The 15,342-nt window shown below is 32.1% G+C and overlaps 1 protein-coding gene across 1 annotated transcript; it reads right to left on the bottom strand.

Annotated features, from left to right (window-relative positions):
• Positions 1 to 303: 303 nt before the first annotated feature.
• LOC105168964 (Metallopeptidase M24 family protein) lies at positions 304 to 12,234 on the bottom strand. Its single transcript, XM_011089198.3, has 14 exons — positions 12,077 to 12,234; positions 11,406 to 11,480; positions 11,059 to 11,322; positions 10,089 to 10,181; positions 9,051 to 9,257; positions 7,442 to 7,545; positions 7,088 to 7,154; positions 6,901 to 7,008; positions 6,106 to 6,198; positions 3,320 to 3,410; positions 3,113 to 3,183; positions 1,960 to 2,015; positions 1,014 to 1,074; positions 304 to 804 (listed from the first exon to the last, which is right to left on the bottom strand). Exons 1-14 carry the CDS (start codon positions 12,131 to 12,133, stop codon positions 667 to 669), a joined length of 1,485 nt encoding a protein of 494 aa, XP_011087500.1. The 5' UTR covers positions 12,134 to 12,234; the 3' UTR covers positions 304 to 666.
• Between the last annotated feature and the right edge of the window lie 3,108 nt (positions 12,235 to 15,342).

Here is a 15,342-nt window from a genome sequence, read left to right as displayed (position 1 = left end):
AATATGTTGAAGTCTCTGTGCATAGGCACTCAACGTTATCAAATAAAAAAGGGCGAACACAAAGAAATTTAGAATAAATGGGGAGTATTACACCTTGACAATAAGTTGAAGTGAAAATTTAAAAGATACAGTCTATTTAGTTCAGTTTGAAATAACAATAAGTTATATCTATCCTTTCTAAGATTGATACATTTGCCATGTACAAAACAGGGAAATTTTGCGCCTTTGTTTTCTTTTATATAAAAAAAGCACACATTCTTTTTTTGTTTTTGTTTCCTCTAGTTAATTATCAATAACAAAACACATCAATATCTCGTACTTAAATAGATAAGAAAAAGAGTAACATTATTAGCTCCGATAATTCTTGAACATATAACATCTAAACAGGTATAGACACTTGCAGCAGCTGACAGCACCAAATTGCTTATCATCTCAGCTGAATTCATGACTCATATATTACAGACATTTACTGTTGGAATACATTCCAAAACCATAACAAAAAAAGTTTAAATAAAAATAATTTTGGAAATAAATTAACAGTTACAGTAGAAGTAGGATCCATAAATGAAGGTTCAATATTTAAATTTCTTTTGATACAAGAGTTAACAGGCAATACCTTGCTCGCCGTATCCAAATGTCAGCAGCTATCAAGATTGAAGTAAATCTTCATCTGTTAGAAGCAATGTCTACTGAATTATGGAAGTGCTTAACCACGTTATGAGTCTTTACCCCCATCCCACTGCTCAAATTGTTAAGCAAGGATTCCAAGTGTCTAATCTCTTTTGGTACCGAACCCGTAAGTACCTATCCACCCACCAAGAATATAGAGTCAGGACCTCATATATCTAATGGCACATAACAAACTGCCAGCTATTTGGACTAAAATTGTACAAAAATTAACACTACTGGTTACATAGTTTGAATAGCACAACATGTAGCACGGGAACAACATGCATTATGACTGGTAATTAGCATTACTGGAATGACTTTCAATATTCAATCAAAAATCTTACCTCATATCCTGACTCTGTGATCAGAACTTCATCTTCTATCCTTATCCCAATGCCTCGATACCTGTATTTCATGCTCTAATTTAGAGGGTGTTTGGGGAGCTTATAAGCTGTATGTTTGATAGATTATAAGATATTACAAGTTGTTTGGTAAACATTTTAAAAAAGAGCTTATTTTATAAAATATTTGGAGCTTATTAAAGAAAAGTAAGCAGCTCCTACTTATTTTTAATATTTTAACAAACCCCTCCAAATTAATTACAAAATAGTCATTGTTGATACCTTATAAGCTTCGTTTTGTTGTTTTATTCAAACACTTCAAGGACTTACATTTAAAGTAAGATTTGACATTTTATAAGTTATAAAAAATATTTTCCAAGATATATGAATTTATAATATCTTCTTCAATAAATTTAGCCATAACACCCACTCAGTGCTAGTGAATTCATATCTAAAATTGCAATCTGCATGAAAAGAACTAATGAAAAAGTTTCAGTTTGTTCAGTTGTTACGCTGGAACCTTGCAGAAGGTCCATGACCTTAAGCTACAATCCCAGTAGAGGAATTTGGTCGTTTCATCAAGTTTATGTTTATTAGTTCCTGATTTAATTTCTTTCATGAAATCTCGAACCGTTAGAGAATTTTCATAAAAGAAAAGGAAAAAGCATCCAAGACTAACAAAAGTTTTTGCAATGGTGACAAGTTCCATCAAGTAGGTTTATAAGGAAGCAACAAAACTGCAAAGTTATTATCTTCTCGTCCAAAGCTTAAGCATGATTTTAGTTGATGATATACATTTTTTTCAGGAAATGGATAGGGCATGTGCCCTCCTTGTATCTTTTCCTCAGGAAAGCGATGGGTTATGTGCAAAATGCAACAGGATTTTGGAAAAGCAAAAATGTTTTACTAGCCAATAAAAAATATCGATCTGCAAAAGTGGCAAGAGTACCTCTCTGGACCATCAAAATTAGAAGGGATGTAGACGCCAGGTTCAATTGTGATCACCTGTCCATTACAAAAGTTGCAAAAGAATGACATAACAAAAGGATAAACTGAGGGAAAACCAACCAGCAGGTGATTCTGCAGCGACAAAAGAATTCGGACTTATATTTGCAAGACTTAATATTTTCTAGGTCAATTCATGTTTTCAAATTCACCGTCATACCACTTTTTATGAAGATTAGTCACTCTACCTTCTGCCCCAATTGACTAAAATCAAATAAATCAAGGAAACTCCAGAAAAAGTCTCTTCCATCAAATTTCAGCTGACAAGTGCTTCTCAGAAACAAAAAGAAAGCAAAGCAAATATTTGCAGCCACGTTAAGAAAAACAAGATTTTTCATGACCTATCAACCAAAATAAACTATGCTACAATATTTACTTTGTGCATATGAACCTTCACCAATAAATGTACAGGGACTTGCACATCTTAATTTCCCAATCAATCCTCATCTTCAATCCTTTCTAGGTAAACAACATTAACAAATCAGAAGCATCTCCAGGATCGGTTCTTTTCTCCAAATTTCAAGAAATTTAGGAGTACAACACAAATTATTTCCAAAAATTAACTGCATAGCAACGTCTGCCAAGCAGATTGAATTTTTATTATTTGCCTACCTTTGGGAAAATATAGGTATATATTAGCAACCTAGATGGTGTCTATGGTGCGAGGACAAGCTTATAGACTTATTAAAATAACATTTATAGCTATGTTGATAACCTTTTAAGAAAATAAGCTTGTCAAATCCAAGCTAAGATGTTACTTTTGCAAAATTGTGAAGTTCCTAAATTATATTTAAAATTTTAATTTTTTTTTTTTTTTTTTGGGAAAACACTATTACAAAATTGTTAATATCATTATTTCATCAAAAAATTTCAAGGGCTTATTTAAGACAATATCCAAGAGCATCTTAAAACATGTAAAATCTTATAAGATCTTTTGAATAAAATTAGTCAAGCGCCTTCTTAGACAGGAGTAGACCCATCTCCAAAAATGTTGGCATAAGTAAAGTATTTTATACATGATTGATACAAAGTGAGAAAATCCTCACAAATCATCAGGTTCAAGAGTCGAAAGATTATTGCTGACGAGGAATACTTACAACACCGGGCTTCAAAGGAACATCGTAGCTTATTTTGGAGCAATCATGAACATCCATACCAAGATAGTGGCCTAGACGACATAGTGAATATGCCAAATCAGATCAATTGTTATGACTTACCAGCAACAATTTAGCAACAGAGCAAATCAACAAAATATATGAGAACAAGCACAAGTGTACATAATCGGATGAAAGAATAGAAAGGACCTATACTCGTCGGGTTCAACAAATGGTAACTGTGAGGTTGATCTCTTTTTAATATTCCAAGTTCTTTGAATCCTTTTCGCAGCTTGTGAACCTACCGCAACAAGCACACCAAGGAAGCTATAAGACCTCATAACTAATCAAACATATATAGCAGGAATACTCAAACCCACATCTAAGGGTCAAGGAGATTTACCAAAGTTTCCACTATGTTACACCATCTAGACACAAATGCATATTACTCTTTTACTTTCAGAAAACATAATTGGATTGATGGTCCTAACAGTAACTAATCCCATCAAATCTCCATTTCAAAATAGATACCAACTGTTGTTAAGAAGCAAACAGCCTAGGGATGTAGGTGGCAAAATCCATACAGCAACCAGAAACTGATTTACGATATCAACATGAACACATTATGAAAAGAGAAGAAGATTTTATAAAATGAATTTGCGAGTAAATACACTGTACATGTAATATGCACACGCATAAACACATGCATGGAACCATATTTTGTCTATTACATTTAACATCCACTTAAGTAATTCTAATTTATTATATATGTACAAATATATGAATGGCATGTGATAATGAGATAGTTATGGCCATATGTACATACTAATATACAAATATATGCATAGCATACACATAAATGTGTAGGCAGCATATATATATCTATATTGCAGTTCCACATATACACTAACACATATGGTATATTACCCAAAAAAGTTTCCCCTATTTCATTAAATACAAATTTACTAATAGTATTACCTATAGGATGGTATCAAATTTATCCCCCTAATAGAGCTTACTCCACTAACTCTTCAAAGCTTGGTTATCCAAAGTTCCAAGTTTTATTCTTACTCATCTCTTCCCCTTCTCTTGTTACTTCTCTCAAAATGGTTACTCCAGTGCAATTTGATACAAGAGACTGGAAGATACTACTATTTTCCGCCCATCCAAAATTTGCAGAAAAGAACCTTGAAAAGTTAACCAACCATAACATTTGAGGCTTGTACCCCAAGGCATGACTTAGGGCAAAATAGTTATCCTATCACAGGAATACGAAGCAAAATGTGGAAAACCCAACTACAGTTGGTGTAAAGTGAGTCTACGGGCAAGATCATGAGTCTATTGGCAAGATCTCCAAACCACTCAAAGATCTCAAATGGCTTTAGAAACCAAAGATTTAACTTTTCTTACAGACTGAATAATGTTACATGCTGAGTTGGATAGGTCTTAAAAGCAGATACGCCTCAGTCCAGGACTTACAATACACAAAAGTTTTCTAAGCTTTTAAACGCCACCATAATTCAAAATCAATGCGCGATATAAAGGAGTTGCGAATGAAAATTGTGAAATTCAATTAGTGTCGAAGAATATAACTTATCAAACGATTTAAAAACTTAATACTAGTAAATATTGTAAGTTAAAATGATCATTGATGTTGAACTTGTAAATATTAATTTAGATATTTTAAAAATTAATGAAGTATATTTTCAGATGCACTAAGATGAACAGGCTATGGATTGAAAGTTTAGCAAATAAGATGATAAAGGTAGCTTAGCAGATGATATCATACCATATTAAATTTATGATAAGCAATATTAGTGAACAATGACTTTAAAATACTTTGATTACATTGTAAACTCTACGAAAACGTCATAGTAAATGAGAGAGGAGAAAAGGGGGGGAAGTTATAGAAAGAAAGAAAGTAGGTAATATTTTGGTTTTAAATAGTTGCTAATGTACCTCCTTCAACTTATGAATTACAACTAAATCCTTTGTATGCATATCACTTACAATGAAGTTATTACAGCAAGGGAGCAACACTTTTCCATATTACATTTACCTGTGGTTAACATTTTCTATCATGGTGCAGCAGGGGACTTGTTACTACAAGGAAACACCGAAGAAGGTCAATGTAATAGCCGAATTTGGGAGGGGTGCACAATTAGCAGATTGGATAAATCTACAGGGAAATCCGCGCATTTATCACTAAATTCCAGTGATCAGAATACTTTTAAAATTTTAAATAATCTTATGCGGCCACATTTGCTAGAACTCTAAGGGGACTCCTAACTCCTCAAGTACAGTCTGTCATACCTTTCATCAATACTCCTTGTTAACATGAATACTTGACAAAGCCACATTCCACCTATTCTTAGAAATTCCACTTCTTCATACAAACATGTTCTACAATACATGAATACATGTGCTTTGTTATGTATTAATCCCTTGCCTAAATCAAATTTGCCAGTTAACCAGTGGTCAGAGTACCTTCTAAGTTTTTAAATTAACTCCAAAGCTCACTTTTTTCTACAACTCTCAGGCAGCTTTACCTCTTCAAGTACCTGTCCCTACATACCTTTTATTAATACTCGCCTCTTCCGACATGAATGCATAACAAAGCACATGTTTGTCCATTCTTAACAAAATTCTACTCTTCATACAAAAAAGTTCTACCATACACGAAATACATGCATGTCTGCGAATATAATAACTAAATTTCATTACGTACGCATGAACTGGTCTCTTGATCCAATCCTCATTCAATTATAAACGGATATCCATAAAATAAATATGTATCATCCAATTATAACTCATATCTATACAATATCTTCTTACTTAAATTCATGCCTTAACAATTCATTTATGCGAAAGGCAACCGCAAACCAGAATCTATTCAAAAACGAAGACAAAAATATTAGTTCATTGAGTAAAAGTAACTACAGGTGAAGAAGAACAAGAACACAAGGGATATCTAACTGCATCAGTTCAAGTTTTACCGAGTAGTTGTGTATTTCTCGAATGCTCGTGCCGGGTTTGCAGAGTCTTAAACATTCTTCATTTGTCTCCAGTATAAGGTCATACAATTCTTCCTGAACATTTCCACATAGAAGCATTACAACTCTTTCCAGTATCCAGTTTCCAAACAGAATACTAAAAGTTTACGTAAAGGGTTAATAATTTCCAAAAAGGATCTTGAAACTCGAGTTATTTTACACAAAAAAAACACATAGTTTCTCTTTCATACTACAAATTATAAAATGAGACAGGAAAAGGAAAAAACATGATATAATTAAATTTTGTTCAGAAAATATAGAGGCTGTTCTTTTTAACTTAGATTTCACAAAAGAAAAAGATGGAGAAGCACAAATAATGCCATCTAGATTCTTGACACAAATGTACATTATCGTTAAAGCTTGTTTCATATTACATCAAGCTTCAAAAATTATGTTTGATTTTTGTTTGGTAACTAATTGAATCAGGATCGAGCAAGATTAATCACGTCGAACACAAATTAAGCACAAAGAGCTATTCTTCACACAGTTCATCATTTTCATTGATGGAGCAGAGCTTTGAAACTTACCAAGCAAAAATTACATCAAGCTTAGGTTGTTATGTTTAATACACTGACCACAGATAAATTTTTGCCAATCAATATCTAATTGAGTATCCAAAATTTGATTTATTTTTCCATGTACTTCAGCTCTGTGTTATTCATTCGCATGTAGAAATTTAAATATATATTCCATTACAACCAAAGTATCATAAGATAACAAGACGAGCGGAATGCATACTTGAACGGAAGAAAATCTACCGCAAGGTGGCCATGTACGAGTAAGATCACTAACATAACCGTGGAGTTCACATCCTACATCCATCAGAACAAGGTCTCCATCCTGAATCTGTTGAAAAATAAGACAACTAATTTAGCATTTAGAAACAGAGAAATCGAACGTGAACATGGGATGTACTAAAAAATACTTTTTGATCATTTCGAGCATAATGTATGACACTGCCATTAGAACCCCCACCAACCACAGGATTGAACCTGTAAAAGATAAAATAGAACATTGCATCAGAAAATCTCAATTTTTTTGCGATAGTGGAGCTTACGGCTTGGATAGTTCCTAGAAAGTGCAGGAGGATATAGAGCACAAGTAGCTGAAAGCTCTGACATCTAGGTGGAAATTCAAAGTGTTAACACACATTTTTTGCTTAATTGCAATATCTTAACATAAAATAAAATAGGACTTGGAAGCAAAATTTTCGTTGGTATCTTCTTCTGCTTATAGCCAACTTGCACAAGTATACTATATCACGAAAAGGAACACTTACGCCATTCTTTGGGCACCTCGCGTTTTGCATTCATATTCAAACTTAGCTGAGAGCATACCCTCATTCGGAAATGACATCGAGTGCAACATTGTCAGCAAAAGAGCCTATTCAACATAACATGTAAAACAATTCATATATAATATAAGCGTAGTAACCTCCTCAAAAGGGGGTTGTGGGGGGGGGGGGGGGGGAGGGAATGAACTCTCCATGCATACTTCTCAAACCCGACTACTCAAACAATTCGAGCTCTGAATTGTATGTTTATTCCTTCAAGCATTGAACTGCTCAAGAGTGGCATCTTAAGCCTATTTTGCAGAAACAGGGTGGAAACATAGCTTAACCCAATCAGAAGTCCAAAAGTTCAAGACAAGAAAAGAAATGATCAGAAGAGGGAAAAGCAGAACACAAATGATAACCATTAAGGTAGTTGTAACACTTTCATATATGATGTCCATGCCATATTCGTATCCAAACAAATTAGAATCAGTAATTCTTCCATTAACGACTCCTCCAAATTGCATATCAAATATTGACTCTTTAGCAAACATAATTTCTTGAGAAATTTACTTAAAGCTCTATAAGACATCTCATAAAATTCTTTTCAACTAAAAGCTTTGCAGACTTACCCCGTAAAAAATTTATGATCTTGTGACTAAATTACCCTAGAGCTTCTTACATATATAAAAAAAAAAAAAAAGAAGAAATATTATATTCAGTTCTTCTGATCCATTTTCCTGAGGGTACATTTGTTATTAATAAGTTTTGTACATGATCTCAATTTCTTGACTATGATATGTTATGTGAATGATAAAAATTTGAAACTCACATAAATTTAAAATCGTCACTTAACAAATTTCAAAATACATATTCTATTAGAAGGTACCAAAAATATCAAAAGTAAAAATTACGATCATGATTGATACAATCTCTCAATTTAAAAAATAAAGAAATAATCTTTATCAGAAAGCCGAGTTCACTAAACCTCTTTATCCAAGGATTTAAGAGCAATTTGGTCCAAAAATCAGTAAACCTTATGTTAGAGTAAACTATTGAGTTTTCTCAACATGAACTTGGTTGGATGAGATTGGATTCAAAATATTTTTATGATTTTGGAATTCAAAAGTTTGTATTAGAGAGTTTTTGTAATTTTTCGAAATTTCATCAGCATTTCGACATGAAATACATATATAGAGATGTTTTTCTGAATAATAGCCATACATTCATCAGTCACCAATTTGATGCTTTTCTTCCCAGAAATTTAATGGTTGAGTGCATATCTTTTATAAGAGAAGCTAATTAGACTCTGCTAACACGTTGAAAAGCATATCCAGTTTACTATATGTTATGTCTCCGTCCCAAGGCACCTTCACTTTACCCACATAGATATATCTCTCCAGTACATGATCTATTAAAGGTAAAATTCCTCCGTTACAAGGGAAAATTGATCAACGGTCTTATTTCATCAAATTGAAGTATATAGCCCAGTTATCTTCATATCAACACAAGGTATAATTCAACTCGTAAAAAATTCATACAGACACAAAAATCGGATCCCAGAATAATAAGCTACTTGACTACCAACTCTTAGCTGCTACATCCCATCACATACCTGACAAGCTATAGAGGCAGAATTTCTCATCAAATTAACCTCAGCTTCTGATTTTATCCACCGTGCTTCATGACTATAGACTGAAAAATCTCTGACTTTGCCATTGTTAGCTGCTCTATGGAAGGCCTCCAAGTTCATGTAAGAAGAATTAGCTGTATTCACATTATGGAACAACTGGGATGAGCTTCCTATCATCCTTGAGAGGATCTGCAATCATAGGTAAGAAACCATGAACAGAAAGCTATAAATCAACTTTATATGGCAAGTCAACTGTAAGCTATGAACAAATGAGACAATACAGAGGCAAGCTATTAATTTGGTCCACTCTTATTTCTGATTCAGCGAGAAGCAGCAAAAACATTAAGTAAAAACTTCTTTATTTTCAAGATGTAAACTTTACTGTTGTGAATATTGTAGCAACAATGATCAAGTAAAACCTCTTTGGGGTTTCGAATTCTTGCTGAATTTGTCAAAAGAGTAATCAAGGATACATTTCATAATTCACTGGCACCAATATTTAGTACGAGATCTGAGCAGTTCATAGACTTTGACATTATCTTTCTTCTAAAACAAAATTAAAACAGATAATTAACTCTAAATTTGAACAACAAAAAGATCATTTGATATAAATATAGTTCTCATATTAGGTGGGGACTGATTTACTTTCAAGAGTATTGAAGAGGAGTCTTTTGCAAAATTTATGGGGAAAAAAGAATATAACAAATAACTGAATATAGCGTGCATAGTATTTAATACTTTTAAATTCTTCCATCTATTCGTAGAAGCTAAGACGCAGGTCTAAAGAGATAAAACACTAAGCACCAATATGAGATATAACGATACCATTCTGAAAGCAAAACAAAAGGCAGAAAGGATAATCCAGATCAATTTTTTTTCACATTCTAAGTTCTATTCAATGATATACACTAGCATTTGCAACTACTAAGCTATCATGTGTCAAAATTCCAATGGTCTTCTGCTTTTAGCTAACTTATCTGTTCCAGAACAAACTCACTTTTAGGAAATAGATCAATTCACCTTATCCAATGCACTCATTGGGTATGCTTCATCAGCCTTGAATGTGTCCAGAGCTGCATCGACCCCAGCAATCTCACCTTGCCACATAACATCCTGAAACAGATTACATTAACACTTAGTTCAAGTAGAAATTCTGGTGCTGAACACTTTTAGGGCAAACTGATAACGAATGGCTTATATGCAATGAAATCAGGATGAAACAATATTCCAATTACTAAAATAACTGGTGATTCTATCCAGGCGAAGACACATGTTTTAGTAAAACACAGAGAGAATGTTTCTTAATTTGATTGGTTTTGTTAGTGTTATGGGTTTTGGCATGGGGGACGCAGCACCAGAGGAAAGGGTATTCAGTTTAGCAGGTAGTTTGAAACATTAGTAGAGTAGACTCATGATGGATAAATTGTTCAAAGAAGCTAAAATGCTGTATGCTTCAATAACTACACTCTAGAACCACCAACCATTAAATGGTTTGTGTAATTTTACGCAGAATGCATTGGCTGTTCAATGACCATATAATAACTGATATTTCATTTGGAAAACACAATTCCCCCACTACTATATTCCGGTGCCTGTAGATATGATTGTTGATGAATCTGGAAACGAGTGTATCTTTGTTATTCATTAATCATGACAGTGACAGTCTAACTGTTTTTGATGTAGGTTAGCCTGATTGGTCGAGTCCATCATGATGTTACAAGTGTATAGTATATTTTATAGTACTTCAGATTACAGGTTGATAGCAACTTGCAAAGAGTTGCTTGCTACACCGTCATTTTGCCAGTGTCAAGTAAAAACTTAACGTGAAAGAAGTTCTGCAAAAGTGTGCATATGTTGAGATTCAAATATGCTGTCGTATTCCTAGAAATATTATACTTAACCTAGAGATAAATATACATTTTAACTTACATAAAAATGGGAAAAACTGAACAGAATAGAGAGAAACCGTGGTGGGCAATTTTTGGCTTACATCGGATGTTACTTCTGGCATGAACATGCATAAACCACAATGATGACCTAAAACTGCAATGCCACCTGGTTGTTGGCAGCCAGTAATGTAGAGATAATCGGCATCTTGCCGGAAGGTGTATGGCACGACATCAGTCATCATCTTCACTGGGGCAGATGCAACAATTGCCAAAGCATTCTCCGGAAGAAGTTCTAATAATTTCTTTCGTCTCCAGATGTATTCTTCACTGCTTATGCCAGGAGTAATCTCCCCTTTCTTCAATAACTGCAATAGAGAAGAGAGGACAATGTCAAGCTTCCTCATTGAAAGCAAATAATGATCATAATGACACAAGACATATGGGACACCTGAGGATGAGTACTGGCTGTTGGCTGTCCCACATCGCGGACTGTCCTACTGGAAAATGCTCTCTCCTTTACAACCTATCCAATCAATAACGAACATAAGGCTAAATAAAATATATATGCAGAAAATATTCCAGTTACTTTAAATCCTGAAATAAGTCCGGCGTCTACTTCATCATGAGCTTAACACCAAGAACGGCTTTCTCTCTTACTTCTAAAAGACAAAAAGAGTCAAAGATAAAGTTAAGAACCAAACTTATGTGCTTTGCCGGAGCAGGCGATAGTACAATGTACTAATCAATGTCCAACAATAACCAGACTTTATTTTGCAAATTATCAGAAGTGTTTGCATAAGTAAAGAGGGACCAGTATTCATAAAAATCGCATATCTCTCAGCTCCGACTGCATCAAATGCATACTGCACAAATCGAAAATGCAACCACCAAACCATTTTTTATCAATACCACATACACTTCACTAGAATTTTAGCAGAAACAAAAAATTAGCAAACTAATCAAGTTCAGCTTCAATATGAAGATGATTACGGAAGAAAAGAACAAGGTACACTTAAAAGGAAATCCAACAAACATAGAACAAGAATATAATTCCACATGTAGCATTACAGTATTCCAAAAAAAAAAAAAAAATGCACGGAAAGGCGGGGAAGTATGAACTTGATCGAAGAAATTGGAGCGGATTCTTTGTAGTAGATTTCTACGAAGAATATGCATATCCACTCCAAGTTCCCTCCTTCTCCACAGTTCTTCGCTGGTATGTTCTTAGGTTATGTGTGCTCGTCGGTTCAACAAGTACTTGTATATTTCGCAAAAGCCTGCGATTGTTAGTTTCTCTTTTCAGTTAATTTTAGGGCTTAGGCCCCCTATTTTTGGAATAATTACGTTTGTTGTCCTTTTATTTCTTTAAAATTTTACTTTTGTCCCCAAATAGAACTTTGAGGGTTCCTTTACTTTTATATTGTACAAATAAGAGAAATGAATGTTGGATAAATATTGAGTTTAATGCAAGAAAAAAGAAAATACTCATTGTTATATGACAATAGTCTAAAATACCCTTGTGTTAAATAAAATTTTGCACACTTGTGGTTCCGCTATCAGCATTAACAACATTACATTTTTTGTCGAGTCGTTATTTGCTATTTATTTTCTCTATTTTTAGTAATCATTATTTTTTTATTAAATGAATGAGAAGTGTTAGTTGTGATCAACTATTAAATTTTAATTTCGAGCGATGAATAGGTTAGATTTTTGAGAATTTTTATATTTATTATATACATATATGTGTGTTGTTATAGAATAATATAATAAATAGATAATGAATATGATATCAACCGTTGAATCTCAAAATTTTGCAGATGAAGAACCCATACATGAACTATTTTTTTTAATTTATATTTTATGCTATCTTATGTATGTATATTATATATAATAACAAAATTGAATAAATAAATTATGAATATAATAACAACCATTGGATAAAATAATTTAAAGATAAGGGAGTCCAAATTTTAAAACTTTCTAAACTTATATTTTCATGTTTTTATAATAGTACTGTACGAAGCACACTCAATATATGTGTAAAGTAGAGGCGATAAATTATTTAGTACTTGGTTTAAGTAAATATAGGAATTATTCAATATAAATACAAAACAAAGTTTAATTTAAAGTAAGCCAATAAAAGAGTGTAAGTGGAATATAAATTATCTAATATCAACGAATGATAAATAACATATAACAGAAAACAATTAGGGTTAATTATATTTATACCCCTCTAAGAATATGAAATTGCACTTTTTCTTAAAAAAAATAAATAAAAAATATAGGAAAAATAAAAAAATTGAATATATAATTTACAAAATAAATGACTTCACAAACAAAATAAAATGAAACAGAAAAATCATGAACTATATGCAATATTAGGTGTGTGAAACCCTTAAACCGAATAAGAAAACTTTAAACTTCAATTTACAAATAAAAAACTACAACACAAACACAAAATTAGTAGAATATTATAAATATTGAAAAAAAATCCAAATGAGAAAATAAGAAAAACCCAACGACCCAAATGAAGATATTGAATTTCAACAACTCCAATGAAAAAAAAAATCACGAAAGAGTATAATTCACAACAAATCCAAATACACTACTATTGTATAAAAAGATAAAAAATTCAAACCCAAAAAAAAAAAAGAAAAAAATTGTGTATTTCGGCCACCGCCACCATCAAGCATATGTGTGTATTTCAATCCGTGCCAATAATACATTTGGCTTGTAAGGTGAAGTGGTTTATTTGCAAATCAAGTATTAAATTGTTTGAATTTTTTTCCTTTTTTCTCCAATTTTCAGAACTTTTCTCCGTATTTTTCTAATTTTTTAATTTATTTTGATTTTTTTTTTGGTTTTGTAAAAATGTTGGGGGGTAAAGTGCAAATGATCTCATATGTTGCGGGTTGTTTGCATTTATCCTTTACAATATTACCGAACCCAAAATCGCCCTTAGGCGTGTATACACACGTGAACGAAATATTTCATCATTAATTTTCAAAAAATGCAAAGTGTTATAAAATCAAAAGGTTAGATAAGAAAGTGTAAAAAAAAAAAAAAACAAATTGGGGGACAAAGTGCAAATGGCTCCATAAGTTGTAACATGTAATTATTTTTCTAAATTCTATTTTACCCCCTGTGTTTTGTTAAATTAGCAAAAAAAGAAAAACTTGTATTTTGAAATAGGCAAAAAAAACCCTCCTATTTTCAAAATTCAGTAAAAAAAACTCTGTTCTATTACAAATTGAAGGAAAATGGTGTGGACGCGCTGGTCATCCACCTAAATGCCGATTTCAGTAATTTTGGTCAATATTTTAGTTCATTTTGGACTAAAATGTCCCTTATACTAGTATACAAGAGACTAAGGTATTTTTAACTTGTTTTGTGTACATCTTTTACTTGTTTTTAACTTGTTTCATATTTTTATTATCATTTTCATCTCTGTAAAAAATTTAAAAATTTATTTTAAATATAGTTATTTAATAATACGAAAATATTATATAAAAAAATAGCTTTTGCTGAATTTAAAAAATATAGGGGGTATTTTACTTATTTTTAGAATAGGTGAGAGTTTTTTGCTGACTTTTTAAAATATGAGTTTGTTTTTTTTTAACAATTTAGCCAATTATTTTCTATAGTAAAAATGGAATAAAGTGTTCTTGAGAACAACATTAGCCTTAAATACTTGAACTCTTTTGTTGACTATATAATAAGGTACGAAGATAGGACATAAAATGGTTTGAAACGAATTGAACAGATTATTATTTAAGCGTATTTGAATTATTATTGAGTTTTAAAATCGCCTTTGAAGTTGATTATATTATTGATCTAATTGTACTAGAACGAGTTTTAATTGAATAAAATATCAGTCAACCTCGAATTATTTGATATTTTAAGTATTTTTTATTATGTTTGGACCAATCAAATCGATGTCGAGCTGAGCCCAAAATTTTATGAAACCAAATTTTTTATCAAGTTTGGTTTGTTAAGTTTAACAATTAAATTCAAACAAACTTTTATCGATCAATTTCAATCGAATATCCAACACTTTAATTTATTTTTCAATCCTACAAGAAGAGACAAAAGAAAAATGCAAATATTGTAGTGGAGGTCAATGAAGCTGATAGAAATTAAGATAAATTACAGCCACAATTCTTGATGTTTAACATAATCACAAATAATTTTCGTTATTTAAAAAATCACAAATACTCCCCTCAAATAAAAAGTAATTATATTTTTTAGCCAAAATGTACCAAAATCAGAGAAAAATCAATAAAAAAAAACTAAAAAAATTGAGGAAATAACAACTTTCTCTTTTACGAAACCAACCAGCGGTCGCAAAGAAGGTAAAAGAGTCGATTTTTTATCTCCCAAATTGC

This window comes from Sesamum indicum, linkage group LG8, assembly GCF_026168435.1.
Source record: "Sesamum indicum cultivar Baizhima isolate 11 linkage group LG8, ASM2616843v1, whole genome shotgun sequence".
Classification (NCBI taxonomy): domain Eukaryota; kingdom Viridiplantae; phylum Streptophyta; class Magnoliopsida; order Lamiales; family Pedaliaceae; genus Sesamum; species Sesamum indicum.
The sequence above is the reverse complement of the archived record's forward strand: the minus strand, read 5'-3'. Positions and strand labels throughout refer to the sequence as shown.